We start from the raw sequence: 19,731 nt of genomic DNA on the forward strand, positions 1-19,731 counted from the left end.
TTTGTACATATATCGGAAAAAACCAGTTCTAATGGTAATTAGATCAGTCGGTTTTACTGTGATATGCCTGAAAAGCCCACGGTGGCGACTTGTGTGTGAAATGTTCAAAGTCGCTCGCTGTCCGCCATTACACACTGTGGTCAAACTTCTTGCATGCCGAACCCTGTCCCTTGCTCGTAGAGTAATGCAACTTTTGTCTAGAACTGCTCAAATTGCTCTGACAGTAGTGTGTTTACCTTATTAGGTGCATTGTCTTGCCTACAAATCATTTTATCACCTTCTCAATGGTTATGTAGTTCATATGTTTAACGGGCGTGACTTTGGCTCGGGTAAAGGTACAGCGTCCATATTGTACCTGCTTAATCGTATTGATCAACGATTTGATATTTCAACGATATAAATTAAAACACTTAACAATGTCGAGGAATTTATAAATGTTTTACGTTATATGTTTCATAAGAAATGTAGAACAATACATTTATGCTATATTTTGCTTCTTGGTTATGTAAAAGAATTAGCCTGAGTGAATTGTCTCTTTAACAGACATATATGGAAGACCTTGTGGAAATATATCACTTTTCAACAGGCAAAAGGCTTATATTATTTCAAACTTTTAATCAAATTAGTGTTACACTAAGTTGAAACTGGATAATTCCTTTTTGGATTTTTTCTTTGATATTACTGAATGGTAAAGTTACTTCCATGTGAAATAAGTTTCAAAGAATTTTGCTTGATTTTAGTATCAATCTATTGAAAATCTAATGAGATTTATACCAGAGATTTTAGATATATCAAGGAAATCTTTAAAATTCTTGTTTATATTTATGACCATTTAATAATATGGCGGGGTTTGATTAATACAAAATTTAATCTGTTACACACAATACCGTAAAATTAGGAACTTAATGAGTCATAAAGTCATTATTTCGGTGTTGCATTAGCCAATCAGAACTGGCGTTACAAACGGTCATGTCATTCTTGTCTTTATAAGACGATACTTTATTTAGGCCAGTAAGATGTTCCTAATAATCAAGCATGGTTGGATTACTTACAGAGAGCCCAGTCTAATATTGTGAGCCTAAGATCACATGGTGATGCTGCATGGCTGCAGCTTCAGAAAGTCCTGGAGAGGTTCGAGACTTTGAAGTTCAATCTTTATTCACGAACATGTACCAAATGCAGGCCTTTGGTGAAGGAAATCATGGGTGACGTTCAAACAAAGAACAATAGCTTGGCTGATGTTCTACCACCGGATAAACAAATGCTATTGCGGGGGATTGTACGCACTTGGATTGAAATGGAAATGCCCCAATCTGGACATACAGACGTATCTGACATAGACATCAGCCGTTTACAAGAGTTTCTTCTAGATGACCGTTACGTGAAAGTTGAGTTAGAGAGAGACACAGCTGTTGTGTCAAGAACTGTCATTGAAAAAGAATTAAGAGAATTACAGAAAAAGGACAAAAACATGCAAGATAGAATTGATGAATTAGAAACTGTTTTGAAGAAACGTACACAAGAAGGAAGCAAACTAAAAACAAAAAACACTCAACTGAATGATGCATTAGACACATTAAAAGCTAAACTTGATGCACAAAATAAAAGTTTTGTTAGAGCAGAAGAAATGACGAATTCCCAAACCTCACACGACACCGTGAAAAATAATGTATTACACGTGGCATCAGGTGGACAAGAGCATAAGGAAGAAGAACATTTGGAAGGAGTTCTTATAGAAAATGAAAGACTTAAAGAGGAAAACACCAAATACACCAAAGAAATGCTCACCCTAACAGAAACGAATGCGGTTCTGCAGGACCAGTTAAAAAAGGCAGAGACACGAGCAGAGAAATCAGAAATGTTACTGACTGAGCTAAGAATGGAACGGCAAGATATCCAAGAGCTATTAGACAAATCATCCTGCTCAATAAAACAAAGTGGAGTTAAGGACAAGGAGCATGTTATTGCAGGGATCAGGCAACTGCAACAGGCAAATAAAAAGATATCGTTAGAGGCTGACAGGCTGCAGCGCGAAATTGGTAAATATCAGAATATCGGTATATTAACCGCATTTGTTCACCATTCCAATATCATTTTAAATAATTCTCGTAATTGTCAATATGTTAACAGCCTTTACATATTTGATAGTAATGAACTAACTAATTTATGTTAATTTTGTACGCAGGCACAAAGATGAAGGAACTGCAAACAGAAAAGGCCGATATTGATGAGCTATCGAAGGCTAAACTTCTATTGGAAAAGGAAAATGAAGACAAAACTCGGCAAATACACGAGTTATCGGTACAAGTAGTGAAGTTAAATGAACAGTTAAAGATAGCAGAGACACTAGCTAAAAAGTCAGAAACTGCACTGGTCAAGTTTAAAGCGGAACAGAAAGACATTCAAGAGCGTGAGATACCCTGTGAAACAGAGCAAACCGGAGGAATGGACATAGAGGCTTTAAAAACGAAAAATAATCTTCTTCAGGAGGCAAACAAAACCTTGTCGTCAACGGTCGACAGATTGAAGCACGACCTTGGTAAGTCCTGATATGGTATCAATGACGAGGTTCTTGTTCTTTAAAGCTGGTTTACTGTCTTTAAATTGCTACATTGGCATTGAAATGTTTAGTGTTATAGTAAGATTTTTGGATTTCGTTAAAGAAACTAAAGCAAAGGATTGTATTACGGTTTTGCAAAAAGTTTAAACTGTAGTAAGCCGAAACACGGTCTGGGCCTTTGCCTCTTGTGTACAAGTGCCTAGGGATGATAAAACTTTTAAAGCTGAAATCCAAATATTGTATGTCTTATTAGATGATTGTTTTTTTTTTAGATTTTTTTAACGCAAAAAAAAAAAAAAAAATATTCCCCAGGCATGGTAAGCGATAACTGCCAGGGTTGGGAACATGGATCTAACATCTTTAGATATTTGTCCTCTAGCAAGAACATTCATTTATCTATATTCTCTCTTAGCTTTCCAATTATTCACTTATTCTTTCTCATTCCTAATATTATATGACTGATTATTTCTTCACTTCCAATTAGTTCCTCAACGTTTATCAAATAACTTTATAATTTGTAAAGGAGTAAAGGAAGACGAGCTCCAAGAAGTGCAGGATAACGCAAATACCGATATCCAAGCATTATCAAAGACTAAGCAAATGCTTGAGGAAGAATATGCCAAACTGTTAAAGGAAAATGCCGCTTTAACCGAAAGGAATGAACTCGCCAACAGGGAACAAGAGCAAATTCAAGAGGTCTCTGAAAAACAGATAAAACAGCTGCAAGACGAAATAGCGATACGTACAAGAGAGGTCGACATATCTACCGAAGAAAACAATAGGTTGAAAGAATTTCAGAAAACACTGGAAAACAAAATCGAAACTTTGCACAAGGAGTTGACAAGTTCGTTCGAAACAAAAAATGAAATGGAAATGACATTAGCAACAATATCAAAGGGAAAAGCTCAAATTGAAGAAGTTTTAAATAAGCAAGTGTTGCAAGTCCAGGATGAAAATAACCAGCTCAAACAGGACATTACTAATGCTACTGAAGAAACCATCGCATTGAAACGAACTATATCTTCATCAGAAGATGAAAATAAAACTTTGAATGAAAAGATTGCCAGCATTTCCCAAACCTCAAGAGATCGTGAAGTGGCATTAAAGGCGCAGGAAATGAAAGCGCAAGAAGTTCGTGATGAATTGGACAAACAAATAAAACAACTCCAAGAAGAGAATTCTAAATACGCCAATGAAAATTCAAATTCTGAAGAAGAAATTAAAAACTTGAAGAGAACGTTAACGAGTGTGTCAAATTCCAGAGACGAACTTGAGACGATAGTTAGAACACTTGAGAGCGAAAAGGAAGAGATCACTCACCGACTTACCAAGCGTTTGGAAGAACTGACAGACAGCATTGATGTCTTGCGACAAGAAAACAACAATCTCGAGCAAGACTTGAGTAGGTATCATTTGTTACGGGAACAGATTTATTGTAAAAAAATGAATGTTAGCGAGAAAGGTCTTTTCAATGAGGCGTAAAGAATAACATAGCGGTCTCAATTCTAATTCACCTACACATTAACATAGGCCTTATATAGGGTTTGGATAATTCACCTACACATTATAGATTGAGATTAGTAATATACAATTACATTTGTTTGATGACGATCGTCGATTAGAGGGAGGACACTTAACTCTCCAGAACATCTGCACTCTCTCTGTCCTTGTACGGTTGCCGACACCCTCGGAAACACAGTGGTAACACAAGAAATCAACAAATAACAAACGAATATAGCGAGCTTCAAGAGCAATCAGCCGTCTTAAAGACATGCACCACTGAATTGGAACGTTTTAGAAATCATCTCGATGTTTTGATAACTTCACTTAAAGCGGAAAAGCAGGAAAGCAAAGAACTAGCTTTTTCAGGCTGTTAGAATAAATGATTATGTTATTGTCTGGTTATATCAAAATTTAATAGTTATGAAAAGATTATACAGTGCTTAAAATTCTTCATACAGACGAATTTAAGATTTTGAATAGAAATGTATGACAAAAAAATTAGATTGCATTGTTCTTTTAAATGGATTAAGGAAAAAACCATCAACACATGTCTTGAAATCATGAAAATCAATTTTAACATTTTAACAATTCACTTGGATTTTTAAAGGGTCAGTTATACTTGTGCTCGTACAGATTTGTTTTTGTACACGAACAAATTAAGGGTTGTTCTTTCGATGGTTTTGTTTTGGTAGCCATATTGAGTACGTTCAATGACACCTTATCCATATTATTTGGCTAAATGTTTGTTGAAAAAGTGTTTTGAATCAGGAGATAATGGTTTCAATCGTTTAAAAAATGTACAAATTTGTTCGAAATATCCTTTGATGATTTGTAATGAATAAAATACATTAAAATTCGAAAGGACCTCTTTCACGAACAATGGAAATTTCCCCACGAACCAATTTTGTTAAAACTAAATGTTACATGTAGCAACATTAATGCAAACCCTTGAAATACGTTTAAAAAATTCAAAAGGTCCCAGGGGCCTGTGCTGTGGCCAAATTAATGTTGCCCAGTAGAGGTGTATGACAGGGTTCCCTTTTTGATCCAAAAAGGTATCAAAATAATGTTTTATGTCATAAAACTGTATTATTTTCTGAAGAGTATAAATAATTACATATTATGATCACAAATATGTAGGCAAAATGTGACAAATAAAATTTTGGCTACATTTTAAAGACAGAAAATATCGAAATTTTGGGTGTTATTTTCGGCCATGTCAATTATTAACAATGGTGATACACCCACTTCCAGTTTGAGTGCACCAAAAATATTTTCTTAAAAGTTGGCTCATTACCTGAAGTAAATATTGTGAAAATTTCAGAAAAATTGTGGACCGGTAAGTTTGTCGTTTAAAGGTCTTAGTGAGGCAAGGTCTATTTTTGGCAGTATTACACCGTGGTCGCACCACGGCCCTTTTCATTCATAAAATTGAGAAAACAAAGAAACTAATTTCTTAATTTTATTTAATACCCATTAGTTACATTAAATGTAAAGTAATATATGATTTTATAACCTATATATTGTAGAATAATGAAAATATTGAATCACAATAACAAAGTATTTCGGAATTTTTATGGCATTATCGTTCACTTTTCAAGCTAGATGATGATTGCAACTGCATTCTCAGAAATATTCTTTTTATTTACAGCTGAAAGGCATATAAAGTAAAATAATAACAAAATCTAGAAGAAAAAAAATATGTGGGAGTAGATTATTAGGTAAGAGAATCAAGTTTTTACCAATTTTCACACATCCAGTATATTAGTACATATATGTATAATGTTGTTGTTTCTCAAAATATTGTGCTTTCAAAGTGTTGGCAATGGCATCAAATCACACCATTACAAGTTTTTGTTTAAAAAAACATAGACAAATTGATATATGATTTTTTTCGTTCAAAATTGTATTAATTTTACTATATTAAGTATTTCTTAGCAGTTTAATATTTAGATTGTTCAGAACATTTTGTGATCAATCAACTGAAGTTTGATTTCGAGTTTTTTAATTTTCTTCAGAATTTTCATGAATTCCATAAAGGTTAACTAAGATTTTTTTTTCAGTTAAAAAAATAACAGCATCTTTTATGGTTAATGAAACAGTCAAAAGTTTTTGAGGTCCACAGTTTTATTTTTCATAATTAGCTTTGTGTATCGTAAACACATCATACTATCAATCACAATGGCATAAGGTTTATCATTTCAGGTAATAAATTTTGAGTTTATAAGAAATTTGGTTATCACAACATGAATTATACATGTCAGTGGGATCCAAATAAATTAATTTAGACGTGACACAAAGCTAAGTAACATACAGTAGATGTAATACACTGCATTTAAATGATTTCCAGTTGATCAGACACTCTCATTTCCTGTTTGACTGTTTCTCCATTATCTCCGTACGATTAATACCATATCCGCATTATAACATTTTTAGAGATGTTTTTGTCCATAAGGATTACTTCAGAATTACTTATAAAACTCATATAATTCTAAACTCAAATTGGTTTATATAGCATGGAATAAAACGGTTTCATCGCCACACACTCTTTACCACGGGGATATAGACCATGTAAATGTACTGTGATCGAAGCCTTTCTTTTGTGTCTAATACTCAGTAGAGCTGTTTAATTTTCTAATTGGAATTCAAATATGATCATTGACAATAAAGATAAATCAAGATTTGATGATCTACTTACAGATAACGTCTATTTTCATTATTAAAACTGTTACATTCAGTTAGTTATTTTGCAAGATTAAAGAAGTATTTGCCATTAATGTATCTAAATCTGAAATGATACATAAATGAGTTTCCCAACCAAATTAAACTTAAAATCTAAAACAACATAATATGTAAAAGTGATGAGATTTATATTTGTTAGCATGAATCAACATAAATGTTAATCAGAAGTGTTAGCCCTGCAAATAATTGAACTACTGTACTGGGTTTGTAACATGACCCATGTAACCTGGTAACTCTTCCCTCTCAAACCACACAGTTATCGAATCCCATTTTAATCACTCTCTTCACTGTAAATATGCTCTATAATTACAAAATAAATCATTAGAACAGGACATATTAGTGAAGCTACTTCAAATGCAAAACAGCTTATTGTGGTCATAAAACACCCAAATGTTTTTGTAATTTTGATTATGTAAAACTTAATTTTTCTACAAAGTAACACTAAATAAATCAATTTGAAATCATATCAGCGTTACAGATAACTATTGGATTATACATTAATGTTGACACCGTTAGATTCGTGATTAATGATCCAAAATAAGCATATTCATAGCATTATGTAACGTTACTAGAAATAGACCTTGTTATATTATAACCTTTAAACGACAAATTTACCGGTCCACAATTTTTCTGAAATTTTCACAATATTTACTTCAGGTAATGAGCCAACTTTTAAGAAAATATTTTTGGTGCACTCAAACTGGAAATGGGTGAATCACCATTGTTAATAATTGACATGGCCGAAAATAACACCCAAAATTTTGATATTTTCTGTCTTTTAAATGTAGCCAAAATTTTATTTGTCACATTTTGCCTACATATTTGTGATCATAATATGTAATTATTTATACTCTTCAGAAAATAATACAGTTTTATGACATAAAACATTATTTTGATACCTTTTTGGATCAAAAAGGGAACCTTGTCATACACCTCTACTGGGCAACTTTAATTTGGCCACAGCACAGGCCCCTGGGACCTTTTGAATTTTTTAAACGTATTTCAAGGGTTTGTATTAATGTTGCTACATGTAACATTTAGTCTTAGTAAAATTGGTTCGTGGGCAAATTTCCATTGTTCGTGAAAGAGGTCCTTTGTTCACATTGATCATTTGTAAAATATAGGTTTTTTATACAGAGCGGAAGACAGAGGATCTGGACACCTCACTTATAGAACTCCGGGAGGCAAGAAAGAAGACTGTTGGTGAGTATATCTCTTATAAAGAAATGAGGGATGTACTTATTGTCAATAATTAATTAATAAGGATTTAGGTACATATTGATCGATGCAACATATCTCCGTATCACATATACAGATTAAGGGTAAAACATTATCAGAAAATGAATAAAAAACGGGGTAAAGAATGAACCATAGGTTTTTAAATCAGTTATCGTAACAATTCTAAAGTAAAAATATAGCATATACATATTTTATAGAAAATTCTGTAAAAGGCTATTTATAATGACATCTTGATTCGTTATTATACCACCGAAACGATGCTATGGGGGATACACAGGTTGTTCGTCTGTCCGTCTGTAAACATTACTGAAGTAATTCAACTTTTTCGGAGGTATGTTTTGGGGCGCGATGGGGTTATAGGGTGCCTCCTGGGCGACAATTGGAGTTGAACAATGTCATGTACATCATTAATGATGCATACTGAAATTAAAAAGAAAACAATCGGATATAATACCGTCCGTACTGACGTATGATGTGTAAAGAAATAACCAAAACAACACAAAGCATTACCTAAACATGAATACAGGAGTCAAAAATGGAAAGAACCATGTCATCCGGAAGGGTAAGCGTTTTTGTTTAACATACGATATCCACAATCTACTGTTATATATGACACTAGATACATGTTGTTATTGGATAAGGGAGATAACTCCTATAGCAAAATTATCAATACATCCTACAGAGTTCATATAATTAATTTAGGTTATAGAACTTTCTAGAATATTATCATGTATAAACAAATGTGTTTGTAAACATGTTGATTATAAGTAGGGATCTAGAATGATCTATTTCCAGAAGTTCTGTGTGTTTATTTGTTTACTGTTTTTAGTTAGATATTTCTAGAAGTAGAAGGTTCTCCAATATTCTTGAATTAGGGTTTAGCTATATATACTCCAGCTGTCCAAGGCTAATCAGAACTGTAATGAGACCTGTAATGAGACATATCAAGAATTGTACAGTGCCATATTAGATTCTATTGGGAGAGCTATTGTGACTTTATCTGTGGATTATTACAACACTTTGTGTGGATTTATTCATACTGCCTGGAACTTTACAAATCATCTGTGGATATTCATTTTCCTCGTGGATTTGTGATTATTGTTAATTTGAAACCTGGAAGGATCAAGGATTATACCAGGACATTCGCATACAGATAAGTAACACTTTAAATCATCGTATTACTCTTGCACCACCACCAATTACTTTAGATATTGTAAACCATCTCTGTATAATATTGTATATATAATTAAATTGTGTTTTGAATTTAGCTGCTGGTTTCTCATTTCTGTTATTCTGGGTCATAACATAATTGGGGCTCGTGTCCGAGATCGATATTTTATTTATGAAATCTAACTTTGAAAAATTAATTAAGAAATTTTCAAAATTTGTGTACAAACTTTGAGTTTACATTTGAAACCAACAGCTAGATAAACATGACTACTATGGAGGTAGAACAGTTTGTTAAAGCGCCATCCCTGGAAGTTCTTTTGCAAGTTAGTAAGAAGGATTTATTGTTATTGAGTAAACATTTAGGCCTAGCTATCAAAACTAATTTGAGGAAAGCTGAAATTCGGAATGTAATTATAAGATATTTTGTTGACAATGGCAAATTTGACTCTAGTGCATTAGATAATATAGAGGAACAGTCACTTCAGAAATCCAAATTAGACAAATGGAACTTGAACATGAAATGAAAATGAAACAAACAGAAAGAGAAAGAAATGAGAGAAAGAGAAATAGAAAAGGAGTTAAGAGAAAAAGAGATTGAGAGAGATCAGATGTTAGAGCTAGAGAAGCAGAAAATTAAAGATGAAACAGAACTTAGAATTAAAGAATTAGAGCTAGCTTCTCAGGACAGTTCAAGTAATCCAACTTTTATGGGTTTACAAGGAAACAGAGGTTTTGATGTCAGTAGAAACATTAGGTTAGTTCCTCCTTTTCAAGAGAAAGAAGTTGACAAGTATTTTTTGCATTTTGAGAAAATAGCTGATAGTATGAAATGGCCTGAAGATAAGCTTACAATGCTTCATCAAAGTGTCTTGATTGGTAAAGCTAGAGACATTTATTCTTCTTTGTCTGTAGATGAGATTTCAAATTACCAAGTAGTCAAGAAAGCTATTTTGAAAGCTTATGAGTTAGTTCCTGAGGCTTACCGCCAGAAATTTCGAAACTCGAGAAAGAGAGATGAACAAACTCATGTAGAATTTGCTAGAGAAAAAGAACAATTATTTAATAGGTGGTGTGATTCTAAAGAAATTGATGAGGATTTCGGTAAATTGAGGCAATTATTGTTGATAGAGGAGTTTAAACGTTGTGTCCACATAAACATAAAAACTCATTTAGATGAGAGAAAAATTGAAACACTTTTTGAAGCTGCTACAATGGCTGATGATTACGCTCTCACCCACAAAGGCTCAATTGTTAAAAACAGTTCTCAAGACAAAGACAGTACCACAGGTACTAGTAAATTTGGTCAGCCTAGGAACCCAACCTCTAGTGCCCCTTCTAACGACAAACCTAAATTAGGTGATAAGACTAAGTCTGATTCTAAAACAGATCATAGGGCAGGTGTGGGGTCTCCTTCTGGTCATGTTTGTAATTACTGCAAGAAAGTAGGACATGTTATGTCTGAATGTTATTCTCTCCAGCGCTTATGAGCAAAGGCGTAAACAGTCAGTTCCTTCTGTGTTAGCTATGTCAAAGCCTAGTCAGAAACTTAGTAACACTGGGGAAGATTCTAAAGTGTCTGTTGAGATTAAGAGCTTAGAGTCTGAAAGTGTCTTGGAGAAGTACTCTCCCTTCATTTCTGAAGGTTTTGTTTCACTTACTAGTGATATCACCAACTTGAAACCTGTGAAGATTTTGAGAGATACTGGGGCATCTCATTCTTTGATATTAGATGGCGTAGTGCCTTTGTCTGAGGAGACCTCGTGTGGTAGTAGTGTTTTGCTTCAAGGTGTAGAGTTAGGTTTTGTTAATGTGCCTCTCCATTGTGTTTATTTAAAGTCAGACTTGGTTACTGGGCCTGTCACCATTGGTGTTAGACCAGAACTTCCCATAGAGGGCGTGTCGTTCATTTTAGGCAATGACTTGGCTGGAGAGAAAGTAAGGGTAGATCCCTTAGTGTCCAGTATCCCTGATAAAACAGGTGATGCTGATACAATTCAACAGGGATTTCCTGGTATTTTCCCTTCTTGTGCTGTAACTCGTTCAATGACTAAGAAGGTTTCTGATGTTGCAGTAGTTGAGGATCATTATAGTCCAGGGTTAGGTGACACTTTCTTGACTCATGATATAGAGGATGTCGGGGGCAAGTATGATCTTTTGAGTAATCCTGTAGACTTTGATAGTGATAGAGATGTTCCTAACAAGGGTACTTCTTTGTCTGACATGATGAGTAAATCATCTTTGTCTAGAGAGGAGCTTATAGTAGAACAGGAGAAAGATCCTGAAATCTCCTTATTGTGTAATCGGGCTTTGAGTGAGGAAGAGGCTGAGAAAGTCCCGGTTTGTTACTTCCGTCGGTCAGGTGTGTTGATGCGCAAGTGGCGCCCCCCTGATGTGTCTCCCGAGGAAGACTGGAAGGTTGTCAATCAAATAGTTGTCCCATCGAGGTATAGGCAAGATATTCTGAGTTTGTCTCATGATGTACCTATGGCAGGGCATTTAGGTGTGACCAAGCCTTATAACAGGATCTTAGATCACTTCTTTTGGCCCAAGTTGAAACGGGATGTGGCTGATTTTTGTAGGTCTTGTCATACTTGTCAGGTGGTAGGGAAACCTAATCAGAAAATCGCTGTGGCACCTCTGCACCCCATTCAAGCATTTGAGGAACCATTTAGTAGTCATTATAGACTGTGTAGGTCCTCTACCCAAAACTAAGTCTGGGAATGAGTATCTTTTAACTATTTTGTGTGCTTCCACACGCCTTCCTGAAGCCATTCCACTCAGAAATATTAAGGCCCCTAACATAGTCAAGGCTTTGGTTAAATTCTTTACACTGGTTGGTCTTCCAAAAGCGTCCAATCGGACCATGGTTCGAATTTCATGTCTGGTATTTTTCAACAATTCATGTACCAGCTCCAGATCAAGCAGTATAAGTCTAGTGCTTATCATCCAGAGTCTCAGGGTGCTTTAGAACGTTTTCATCAGACATTGAAGAATATGATGAGATCTTATTGTTTGGAAAACAAAAGAGATTGGGACGAAGGTATACACATCTTGTTGTTTGGCGTTAGAGAATCTATACAAGAATCTCTTGGCTTCAGTCCCTTTGAACTTGTGTTTGGACACACTGTACGTGGTCCTTTGAAAATTTTGAAAGCCAAAATTTTGGACGAAGATTCTAAAGTGAATCTCTTAGAGTATGTGTCTAACTTTAAGCAAAGATTGACAAGGGCATGTGAACTGGCAAAAGAAAATTTGGCCGTTACTCAAAACAAAACGAAAACATGGTATGATAAGATGCCCGTGCAAGAAGTTTTGATCCAGGTGACAAAATTTTGGCTCTATTACCAATACCGAGTCAGCCTGCTAGATATTTTGGACCTTATGTTGTTGAGAAAAAGGTCGATGATGTTAACCACATTGTACAATCTCCAGGGAGGCGCAAGAAAACTCAATTATGTCATGTAAATATACTTAAGAAATATGTAGATAGAGAAGAGAGCAAGACCTCTCAACCTACTGCTACTTTGGCATCTGTACCATCACAGGTGAAAGTACACCTGGTATTTGTAAATTAGACTTAGATGGTGGTGAACAAGATGTAGGTTTAGACTGTGGTGTTAAGTTACGGAACTCAGATGTGCTCGCGAACTTGGACAAGAAACTATGTCATCTATCGGAAAAGGAACGAAATGAACTGAAAGATCTTATACTTGAGTATAAACATTTGTTTCCGGATACACCAGGCAAAACAGATGCTATCTATCATGACGTGGATGTAGGCAATGCGCCACCTGTCAAGCAACATCCTTACCGTGTCAATCCTTTTAAAGAAGAACATTTAAAGAAAGAAATTCAATACATGTTGGACAATGATATTATTGAACCAAGCAAAAGTGAATGGAGCTCTCCATGTGTTCTGGTACCAAAGCCAGACAAGACATACCGGTTCTGTACTGACTTCAGAAAAGTAAACTCTGTCAGTAAAACAGACTCTTATTCAATTCCAAGGATTGACTCGTGTATTAACAAAATTGGCAAAGCCAAGTACGTAAGCAAGTTTGACCTGTTGAAAGGAGAGCTATTGTGACTTTATCTGTGGATTATTACAACACTTTGTGTGGATTTATTCTTACTGCCTGGAACTTTACAAATCATCTGTGGATATTCATTTTCCTCGTGGATTTGTGATTATTGTTAATTTGAAACCTGGAAGGATCAATGATTATACCAGGACATTCGCATACAGATAAGTAACACTTTAAATCATCGTATTACTCTTGTACCACCACCAATTACTTTAGATATTGTAAACCATCTCTGTATAATATTGTATATATAATTAAATTATGTTTTGAATTTAGCTGCTGGTTTCTCATTTCTGTTATTCTGGGTCATAACACTACCTTAGTCAAGAGTTACGTTACACTCTCAAGTAAGGCTTATACTATTATATCGGCATCGCATACTATTCAACTCATCAATGTTTAACATTAACTAAATAAATATTAATGGCATAGAATAAGGTCTTGATAAAACAATACATAAATTATTTCAGTGATGGGCCTCCGTATTGAGAAAAGCGGGATGGGCAAAGCTATGGTGGATATGGTTTACAAGGAACTGACTAAGCGACTGCAGACAATTCTAGAAAAAGATGATATCGCCATTACAGTACAACTTTGCCAGACTCATGCGGAGGTACCCAGTGGACCCTTGGTGGTTCTGTGTCTGAATATGTCGCGTGTGGGGACTAATATGCTGGACGCGTTAAAGGGGATTAAAGGTGAGTTGACAACCAATCCCTGCTCTGTTGCTGAACGGTATTAAGAAATATACACCAGTCTGTCATCGCCAACCAGGTAGCGAAATAGGTTAATTATCTATCAGGTCTGAGCTTCGAACATAGCATGCTTTTTTCTCAACGTATTCCTCTGATACAAAATTTGCAAACTTTTAAGTCCACATTTTAAGCATGATTGCATGTATGCTTAATAATTTTTTCTCTCTTTTTGTCTTTTTTTCAAAAGGCATAAAGGGCCTAAAATTATCTTTTTTCTAATACTCTGGGCATGTGTTAAGGGAACCAATTGTGTCCACATTTTGAATAATTGTTTTGATGTAGCCAATGAGATATTTCATAAAAGCCAACATATCCCTAGATGACTTTAAATACAAAAATGACCATAGGTACCCAAATAAAACAACAATTAGTGATAGTATTTTGTAAACTAACATATATACTTTAAAATTAGTACATTTTTATTCTTGCATTTAACAGTAGAAAAAAGCTTAAAACAGCTAGATATGGTCTTAGGTGAAACAAACATTTACTTTTAAACGTCAAAAATCAAAAACCGATTGCGAAGAAATGTATTAGCAACTCAATCTCAAATTTTCCCTCTTATGTAAAACTGTTCGAAAATTCATTAAAGATGCTCCATCGACGACAGAGCCTAAACGATACACATCATTTGAAAAATAATTGGTGTTTAATCGGTTATATATATATGTCTGATTAAAACAAAAAATATATATATGAAATCATGTGTTTTGCTTTTGGTGCATGCGCAATCAGTACATCATTCCATATAGGACATAGTGCCGTGGATAGAATATTTAACAAAGAATGACATATTTTAGCATATTTTTGCAGGTAGTTTTAATGGAAATGAACACGTAGATTTCAGGCTATTTGGTTTTTTTTTAAATCATAAAAAAGGCGTACGAATTTAAGGGGACAACTGGTGGTCCTTTTAGTCTAAAGAAAATTGGGCTGTGGGTAGTTTCTATGAGAGTTTTACAATTAGCTTGAACACCACCTTTCACGGATTTCACCAGTTCTTTGATGTCACCTTTAATTTATAAAACTAACATGCTGCTTCCCTATTACGTTCAGCTGATCGTGACGTGTATGTACTGGTCCTACACAACACGGTCAAGGAGAACCTACCACAGCTGACCCCGACAGGCCTACGTGTGACGGACAGTGTTCTACGGCAGCTAGGCGGCATCTTCGACATGGCTTTTAACAGCGACACCGGGGTATACGACTGTGAGCTCAACAACAGCACCACCGACAAGATGGCCACCACTCTCAAAAAGTACTCTAAGTAGACGTCACACACACTTGTAAATATAAACATGGCATTATTGTGAAAGGTATTATAATTTGAAATGATATAATATGTTATTGCATTTTTGATTTGTTAAACATAAGTTCGTATTTGCGCTCGATTATCATTTCCCACAATTTCGCATATTTCCTGGGTTGTATAAGGTTTACTTTAACACCGATTTGTTAAAGTAAGTTGACGTAATTAATTCATCATTTTCTATTAAATATGGTTTGAAATAATTCGAAGAAAAAGATACAACTTTTTATTCGAATTACAGAATAAATTCAGTATTTATGCAAAGCTTAGAGTTTATGCAATCCAGGAAAAATGTAAAGGAGGGCTATCACTTTGGTCCGTTTTACGACAACTTAGTGTTAAGCAAAATATTTTGCATGAATATACCTTAGGGTCAGATGCATATTGTATGCTTATCAGAATATACGATTTTTTCTAGGCTCATAGTAATTGCAGAGGTCAAAGGTAAAGGGAGAAAATCACATTTGCATTCTTTAAGTCCGAATTAATTAAATATTAGAATAAAGATAATTTAATTTGCAGTTTTTTGTAAATATTGGGAAGAGCTCAGTTCAGAAAACTGATGAAAAATTCAAAAGGTAAGTCACAGTGTTAAGTATTTGTTCTATTTTAGCATTAATAACCTATATTTCAAGGATTTGATAGCTTGAAATTGATACTTAGTAGATACTATTTATTGAATATGATCTATTATTCGCCTCCGTCACCCAGCTCATTTGACTCTAAGATGCAATCATCTTAAACAGATCATGACAAAATCCAAACAAAGCTGTATATCTTAAGCTATGAAATGGTTGAAAAATTAAGTATTTTCACCAAGATAACCACGAAAGTAAGATTCCTATTGTCGCCTTTTACGATCATGCAGTGGGGCAGCAGACACAATTCTAACATCCTATCTTCAATGAAGGTGTTGCTTGAAATAAGCTCATAAAACAAACTTGAATAATTAAAAACCCTGCTTTAAATATGGGAAAACAGCGGATACTTAGTGGACAGATGATACCATTAATTGAATATGACCTAATTTATGCACGTGATGTAGCCAATGTGGCCCTAGGATGTAATCATATTAAGCAGATTATGTCAAAATCCACAAGCAGTACTAAATATCAATTTCAAGTTATCAAATCGTTGACAAGTCCTAGTTTTCAGCAAAAAATGTGTAAGTTTTTAATGCTAAGATATAACAAATACTAAACTAGGTCACTGTGACCTATTTTGTTTTGAAATTTTTAGTCAGTTTTCAAAACCAAGATTTGTAGACAAAAACTGCAAAAAATATCATCTGTATTCTAATATTTAATTAATTAGGACTTCAACAATGATAATATCAATTTTCACCCTTTGACATCTCCAATTACCATGAGCCCAGAAAAAAGGATATTCTGAATAGCAGACAGTATGAAGCTGCCCCTAATGTATCTCCATTCAAACTGTTTTGCTTACTGTATCACTTAGTTGCTGTAAAACGGCCCATAGTGATACCTCTCCTTTGCGGAGAATGAAAATTGAGCGCAAAAATAAAAATATTTGAGTAGAACGAGAATTTGGTGTAAATATGCGCGAAGATATCATCCAAATCTTCATTACTGAGAATGGCCAGTTCAATCACGTACGTAGGTTTACCCTACCGATCCGCATATCATTTTAGTAACTGAGCTTTACGTATCCTTTATATCCGGCAGTGTATATAAATACAAACAATGTATATGATTATTCATCCTTGGTAATAATTGACATTTATTGTAAAAGTGGAATTGTTTGTGTCGTGTTATTTTGGATTATTTCTTTTTCATTTAATCTCCGCGAGTATAAATCCAAGCGAATAAATTATATAAAGAAGTTCGAATTTTGATATGCGGACAATCAATCTACAGATGTAGAGTACAGCGCAAAAATTATCACTGCGAACAGTTTGAAAGCTGGCTTAGCGAAAGTACCAACAATTATCCACGTTTCGAGTAATTGAGAGTTGGGTGTGAAAGTAGATACGTTGTTGGCTTTGACTGAGAGTAATACCACTTATACATTACACTGACCTAGTCATCAATTGGTATCTGTAAGGTGATGGAGATTTAGAACCTTTAAACTATCTCTTTACTTGGTTTTTACCCCAAAACTATCAATGTTTACGGGATTTGTAGACTACATGAAATTCGTATTTGTTTCGTTTGTTTCTAGTGAACTATTAAGGTATATTATGATGTCTTACAAGTAGCAACCAAAATGTGTTCGGTGTAATTGAGCTGTGCTCTTGACAAAAAACATTATTATGGATTTATTCTCAAAGCACATTCCATTGACGCAAACAGAATTTGTGCGAAAACGTATCGTATCCTACCATTAATACTCAAGACTATACGCAAGAATAATGGCACAGATCAATTGAATATCAGTGAATGCAATTTATCTATTCATGTTGACATTGCAATTTTGACTATTTTATCCACATCTACATATGCATTTTATGTTGCAAATTTTATACAAATGTGCCATATATAATTTCCATGAAATCTGTAGTAAACGAAAATTTGAACGATTTTTATACCTTGCATTGATACTGCAGAGCAGGTTATTTTCGGATTCGTTATATATTGACTTTGTCGCGGACATTTTATTCGTGCAATAATAAGAAATGAATGGTTTATTTATACTTCTGAAGAAAGATCGATTTTATTTTGATATATCTGTACCGTATTCAAAGTGAGGGTATACGGTTATTGTCTGCAAATCTGCATAATTAAGGAAGACAGCCAACTTAACATGTATTCCAAGTACAATTACGATCTTGTGTTTCGCTAAATTACATATGTATGATAAATAATATATTTTGCGGAAGACCCCATATGAAAAAAAAAACCCAAAAACATAGAAAATAATTTAATAACTGCATCCTATATAAAACGAAAATGTGTGGAGTTGATTCAAGAAGCTGGGAGAGAAGGGATTTTTGAGGTATTGGCAAAATATCGGTTCTAGTTTAAGATTTTGTTACATGTAATAAGAAGAGATTCACATTATGCAAGACATCACGTTGTAGATTATAAACCATGTATTTCACATATTATGTTTTTTTATATAAAATGTACAATTTTTTTACTCTTACCTTTATCATGTGGATAGGGTCATATCGCTTTCGTGGGTTGTTAATTCACTGTTCCACATGAAAACAGGTCCATAACTGCTTTATCATATGGCATTTACAGATATTGATTTATTTGTTTGAATTATTATAACTCGCGTAACAGTTTAGGACATTGATGTACATATACATAGATATATATATATATATTACTATATATTGGTGTATTAGATTAAAGACCCACTACCTTTACTAAACGGCTTTTTATTTCTATAATGGGAATGTAAAATTTTTTAGAGTCGCAAAAGGTATTAGCAGTAGTAATGCTAAACTTATAACCTTCTGAACAATCAAAATAAATTAAAGGTATCTTTCATAACGCGGATCGTCTAATATCGGCGAAACATGGAAATGAATAGTCGCTGTAAAACAGATTATGCCGGTAATCTTGCATTTGTTTGGTGTTGTAACTTCATTTTGGACTATCGATATTTTTGATATTATTGCTTTTAAGAAACCTGTATTTTTTTCTAAAAAGTAGTGGGCCGTTAATGTATTGTTTTTACAATATATCGTGTATTGGTATCGCTCGTAAATATGAATATAAATACATCAAATAGCATTAATTGTATTATTGTTAGGCTGTATGTGTTTATGTTGTACGCAAAATAATCTTAAAACTTCAAACATCGAACAAATATTCGTTTCTTTGATCAGTTAGTCATTAACTTTGATTCTATTGGCAGCATAATAAAGCGCAAAGCTGAAGTCGTCTTCACTCATCTGTTGAAATACATCGTTCAGTTCAGGTTATTCGTCGTTAGAAGCAATGTAGTCCAAGATGTGATTTATATACCAGTACGGCTTGTTTGTTACTCAATGAACATCTATTGTAATAAGATCTTACACAAAACACATGCATAGCCATTTGCATTATTTTTTTTTAAATGAATAATTGCATTTCAGTCTTTCATTCTTGTAAATTGATAGGTTTCGGTCTCAGTATTTTGTGAGGAAAACGTGGGCCCAAATGCAAAATACAAGACTTTATCTCGTGCGATCTTATGGATAATATAAGACATGGCCAGAATCGTCAGATTTGCATGTTTATATAGCATTATGTAACCATGACACGCTGCTTATTCAAGAACTACAACTACATTGTAGGTGTACGTCGTATATGGTGACAGCGGTTGGATACTATAGTCAAAAAGTATGATAATTATATCATATATGCTGTCAGCGATGAGATTTTCAGCCTCTATGGAGCTCTTTATTTC

General features: G+C 34.2%; 1 protein-coding gene across 4 annotated transcripts in view; it reads left to right on the plus strand.

Annotated features, from left to right (window-relative positions):
- The window catches only part of LOC138318564 (putative leucine-rich repeat-containing protein DDB_G0290503), a 25,983-nt gene extending 6,590 nt beyond the window's left edge, over positions 1-19,393 (plus strand). For all 4 annotated transcript variants that reach the window (XM_069261047.1, XM_069261049.1, XM_069261050.1 and 1 more), the window contains 6 exons: positions 1,055-2,039; positions 2,186-2,539; positions 3,084-3,962; positions 7,943-8,008; positions 13,770-13,997; positions 15,111-19,393. In XM_069261047.1, the coding sequence (XP_069117148.1) occupies positions 1,055-2,039; positions 2,186-2,539; positions 3,084-3,962; positions 7,943-8,008; positions 13,770-13,997; positions 15,111-15,328 (2,730 nt within the window). In that variant the 3' untranslated portion in view covers positions 15,329-19,393. The remainder of the gene's footprint in view (positions 1-1,054; positions 2,040-2,185; positions 2,540-3,083; positions 3,963-7,942; positions 8,009-13,769; positions 13,998-15,110) is intronic.
- Positions 19,394-19,731: the final 338 nt, after the last annotated feature.

Source organism: Argopecten irradians, chromosome 3, assembly GCF_041381155.1.
Source record: "Argopecten irradians isolate NY chromosome 3, Ai_NY, whole genome shotgun sequence".
Lineage (NCBI taxonomy): Eukaryota > Metazoa > Mollusca > Bivalvia > Pectinida > Pectinidae > Argopecten > Argopecten irradians.